The sequence below is a fragment of the Papaver somniferum genome, chromosome 8 (genome assembly GCF_003573695.1).
Source record: "Papaver somniferum cultivar HN1 chromosome 8, ASM357369v1, whole genome shotgun sequence".
Taxonomy (NCBI): Eukaryota; Viridiplantae; Streptophyta; class Magnoliopsida; order Ranunculales; family Papaveraceae; genus Papaver; species Papaver somniferum.
Genome location: NC_039365.1, coordinates 19,757,642 through 19,762,696, shown reverse-complemented (window position 1 = coordinate 19,762,696; position 5,055 = coordinate 19,757,642). Strand labels below are relative to the sequence as shown.

The 5,055-nt window shown below is 35.5% G+C and overlaps 1 protein-coding gene and 1 non-coding gene across 3 annotated transcripts; one reads left to right on the top strand and one right to left on the bottom strand.

The window, feature by feature from the left end:
• Window positions 1-1,150: 1,150 nt before the first annotated feature.
• TRNAM-CAU lies at window positions 1,151-1,239 on the bottom strand. Its single transcript is given in 2 exon segments — window positions 1,151-1,186; window positions 1,202-1,239. It is a non-coding gene; the product is annotated as a tRNA-Met (tRNA).
• Window positions 1,240-1,542: 303 nt separating this feature from the next.
• LOC113306841 (two pore potassium channel a-like) lies at window positions 1,543-4,203 on the top strand. 2 transcript variants are annotated; one of them, XM_026555754.1, is made up of 3 exons: window positions 1,543-1,745; window positions 2,632-3,564; window positions 3,712-4,203. In XM_026555754.1, exons 2-3 carry the CDS (start codon window positions 2,672-2,674, stop codon window positions 3,866-3,868), a joined length of 1,050 nt encoding a protein of 349 aa, XP_026411539.1. In that variant the 5' UTR covers window positions 1,543-1,745; window positions 2,632-2,671; the 3' UTR covers window positions 3,869-4,203. The 2 variants fall into 2 exon arrangements, with proteins under 2 accessions (XP_026411539.1, XP_026411538.1); XM_026555753.1 differs by lacking the exon at window positions 1,543-1,745 and having other exon boundaries at window positions 2,615-3,564.
• Window positions 4,204-5,055: the final 852 nt, after the last annotated feature.

Below are 5,055 nucleotides of genomic sequence, written 5' to 3'. Positions count from 1 at the left end.
AGTAATCGAAAAAAGCAGCATAGCAACAAAACCCTAAAATATAAATTTCGTCGAACACATACAAAATTCGACAAAGTCACCATCAAAAAGACAAACCAACGTTATTTTCCCCTTTTCAAGTATTAAAAAAGTACCAGATTCGAGAAAACCCCAATTTTTTTAAAACCCTAAATTATTCAATCGAAAAAAAGATAAAATTAAACAACATAAATATTGAAATCTTACCACTTACCACCTAATAATAGATGGATTAAGGAAGAAATATAACAAAATTATGTAAATTTTATACACTTACCACTGAAAAAGATGAAGAACGGTTAAAATACACTTCAATCTCCCCAAAATCTTACAGATCGACTTCCAAATCCACAAGACACCAACAATAACACTTCGATTTGCAGCTTTTTTTCGATCTACAATGATTTCAAGGACAAAGTCTCTATAAACCCTAAACACTTTGTGTCTGAGGCGAGAATAAACTGACTATGAGTCGATAGATTTTAGGGTTGTAAGTGTTAAATTTAGGAGAATTCTCCACCGTTGAGATATATGAAATTTTGAGCGTACACGTGTAACGTTAGGACTTAGCAGGTCATTATTACTAAAGTTAATTTTCTTTTAGTAATTTTCTAATTAATTAACAGAGAAGTGGACACGTCAAGGTCAAACCGAGTCCACGCGGGTCAACATCATTTCCAAGTACCAAACACCAAGCTGGACAAATGTTAGACCAAACAACAAAGTTGGTCAAAACTTGAGTACCAAAAACAAAATAACCCTAATTAAAATTAGGGTGGTTTTGGTGAATAGGGAATAAGTAAGACCCATAGGGATGAGTAAACAAAGAAGAACAAAACACTTCATATGGATATGGAGGTTTAGATTTCACAAGAAATTTAAACGAGACGTAAAAATAAACTCCTCCGAAACCGTTTTAACACTTAAAAATATTTTTGGACTAGTCCCATGATATTTAGGTGGGACACACATCAACCCACTTGAAGGATACATCGTTCCCCTTTATGGATCTAGGAGGTTTTCGAGGAGTGTTTTCTCGACGATTTGTCTAGAGCAACTCGAAAAGTATTAAAAGAATATTCTCTTCCGTTGATATGAATAAAAAGGACATATATTTAGGGCAAAAAAGTATTGGGGCGAGAGAGGCTCGAACTCTCGACCTCAGGATCACTCTATATATAGCTATGAGACCTACGCGCTAGCCAACTGCGCCACCGCCCCAATTTGATGATGTCTTATTTCCTAGATTTAACTTCAACTTCTTGGGTTACATGATTTCATTTTGGTTTCCCCGCTAGTTGCGTCCACCTCAAAGACCACATGCTGCGGCTCGTTCGACTCTGCCCAAAGCACTGCCTCCAGTAATGCAGCCTCATAAATTCATTTCTGCAGATGTATATAGAATCTCAATGCGCCCTTGCCGACTTAAGAAGTACATCAAGACCGCCATCACAATAAATTTTCTCAAAAATTACCTATCACAACCAATTAAGGTGGAGACCAAATGTCAAGTTGGACGGTGATACTCGTTAGTGGTGGTGATTAACAATGAATTGATGTCCACCTGTGATTGACCAAAAGGCTACTTTGGTCAGAAAATTACTATTTTTATAATAACTATGTAGAATGTTTCAGAAACAAATTTCTCATAAACCAGAAACAAATATGATCTCCATTGATACTATTATCTAATAGAAGAAGAAGCTGAAGAACAATTATATTCAGAGGTAACTCCCCAGATTTTAACAAACATTTTTACATTTTGCATTCCTATTTCTTCCATTATCGCTATGTTTTTTACTACTTTCATTTGCTTCTAGATCTCTGGTTTTGGAACCTGGTGTTAATGTCCTCTTTCATGTAAATGGATGCATCTTAGGGTTCAAATTTCTTTTCCTAGACACCCATTTCAGGAAATTTATGTCCAACACAGCTATCCATCTGAACTGGTGATAAAGTTTGAATTTTTCATTAGACTAATTCAGATGATAACCTGACCACTAACAACACTGGAATTGAAATTTCTGAGAATTTTTATTGTTGGGTAACCGACTAATGCTCATTTCAGCAATTGTTATTTCTGAATTTCTGATGAATTCTTATTGTATTTTTGTCATAATGGGTGGGGTAAACTCAATTATCTTGTTGTTTTCATGTTATGTAGAATCATAGATAGTTACAGCTTTCCAAGTTTCTGAGAATTTGCAACTTCTTTAGTAGTCTACGTTGAGAAAAGTGGAAAGTTGGATTTTCATGAGCTATTTTTATTGTTAGGTCTTTGACTAATGCTCATTTCAGCAATCGTTACTATTGTATTAATGAATTCTTAATTTTTTTCACGAGCTTATTCACAATTGTACACTAGCTTCAAAATAGTATATGTTCTTTTATAGATAACTAATAATTCCTGATGCTCTCATCCTTCTAGGTTCAGCTCCATTCTACAACATGAACATGAATTTGGTTATTCAGTTTATTATTATTGTTACTAATGCGTATAACTTATACGGAGTAAGACTTAAGCACCAGAAACTAGTAGTCTACTTAATTTCAGAAACAATAATGACAGTATAAGTTTGAATTACATACAGTTCTGTATTGTATGTTTTTCAGGTACTTGTTAACTGAGTCTCCCCTGCTTGTAACACATCTAATGGCTCATGATGATTCAACAAACACAGTGTCCACTGCTTTGTTAGAACCTTCTTCCCAACCAAATAAAGTAGGTTCGGTCAAGAGAAGAATACGGCGGTGCGCAAGTGCCCCTATTGACTTCATTCCTCAAGAAAAGGATGATTGCGCAGTTCCTCGTAACCAATATATTTTCTTTAATGTACACCCTAGTTTTAGACAGGTATCGTTGATTCTTGCTCTGTATCTTGGCATAGGAGCCATTTGCTTCTGCCTAGTCAAAGATCAAATCAAAGGTCAGAAAACAAATGAGATCCTTGACGCCATATATTTTTGCATTGTAACAATGACCACAGTTGGATATGGAGATCTTGTTCCAGATAGCGTTACCTCAAAATTACTGGCCTGTGCCTTTGTCTTCATAGGAATGGCAATTATTGGGTTTTTTCTTAGCAAGTCAGCAGACTTCCTTGTAGAGAAGCAGGAGGCATTGTTGGTTAAATGCTTACACTTGAATAAAAAAGTTGGTGCACTTGAGCTTATGAAGGAACTAGAAACTAACAGAGTAAAATACAAGTTCTTTATAAATTTAGGACTACTTTTGTTGCTTATTGCCGTTGGTACGGTTTTCTTGATAAGAGTTGAGAAATTAAGCTTCGTTGATGCCTTCTATTGTGTCTGTGCCACCATAACAACTTTAGGTTACGGTGACAAGAGCTTCTCAACCAAAGTAGGACGTATTTTTGCCATCTTCTGGATATTGACTAGCACCATCTGTTTGGGTTTGTTTTTCCTCCACCTTGCCGAACTGACTAGTGAGCGTAAGCAACGGTCGATAATCAAATGGGTCCTTACACGAAAGATGACTCATGTCGATCTCGAGGCAGCAGACTTTGATGATGATGGGGTCGTGAGGTAAGTTTCATATGCTATTCATTGATTAAAAATCTTTAATGCAAAGAAATCAATATAAAGAACTTCCATCAACGCGTTTTCTCTGAAACATGCATATCTGTCCAAATTGTGGATTAATGGTTACTTTCCATCTTTCATTCTGAACAGTGCTACGGAATTCATTCTATATAAGCTTAAAGAGATGGGGAAAGTACAGCAGGAAGATATTGTGCTTCTGATGAAGGAATTTGAGAATCTTGATGTTGATCAATCTGGAACGATTTCAACATCTGATATAACACTTGCATATATGGAGGGCAACTGACACATGCCATCCGATTTTGATTTTGAATGTTGATAATTTCTGAACTGAGTTTGGGTGTACAATAGTGACATTGGCGAGATATCCTTCTTTCTTCTTGGGCAGAAAAGAATTGTGTTGTTCTCATCTGATTCAAGAAGATGACTTCATTCCAAATAATAAAGAAAGAGAAAAAATGGAGGAGATCTTCTGAACTGCTTGTAAATTGTGAAATGCTTGTAAATTGTTTCATGGAATAAATCCAGGTTTGTTCATTTTTGGAAACGCTAAATGCGAGGTTATCAAATACATATTTGTGTAAGATGTGCATTTCTTTGAATTAATTACCTGTTGATAAATGTGAAGTGTTACTAATAATAAGTATAGATGAACTATAAATAACCCGGCACGGTATGCGGTATGAGACGATATAATTTTTGGTCATAATGATTTAAATAAAAGATACAAGCAATGATAATAATTATTTTGATCCATGAAAACTTGTAGCTCTGCAAATTTTAGATATTTGTTATCCAAATAATTATAAATTCGGTTACACTTATAACTGATAATAATTTCTGAAAAAAATACTAGGTAAGTTGTTTTATTTTGTCCTAAAATAATAATTTTTTAATCGGTCCCCAAAGATTGGAGGTCTTTGATACTGATTGTGTTGTACTCAAGCCATTATGTTAAATTTTCATCGGATGAGCAATAAATATAATTATATGCTCCCAGAAATTCTTCCTCGATTGCTGACACTATCGTCATGTGTTCGTTATGCATATGTTTTGGTGATTTCATTCCTGTATTATCCCACGCCATCTCCATTCCATGGTTTTCGCAGAGCCTCAAATCCATTATCTCATCCTCTTCACGAATCATCAATAGTTCATCGTACAGGTGATGCATGAAGTATGACTTTTGCGCATCAAGAATGCATCAGCAATATGATGCATTTCGAAGGAAAGGTCAATGATGCAAACTTTTGTGCATTATTTTCGAAAGACCCTTTGTCCAAAACAAACTAGGCTTTGCTTGGCCTCTAACCTTGCAATACCAGTTGTCTTTCGTTGTTCCCGACATGGATGAACTACAGTCTGTGCCTGATGCATTCGATCTATGGATTAAAGTATGTAGGCATCCTCAATGAGTTGCAACATTTGTGGTCCAACACCTTGTTGCTCATATCATCTAATTGGGAGGTGCTT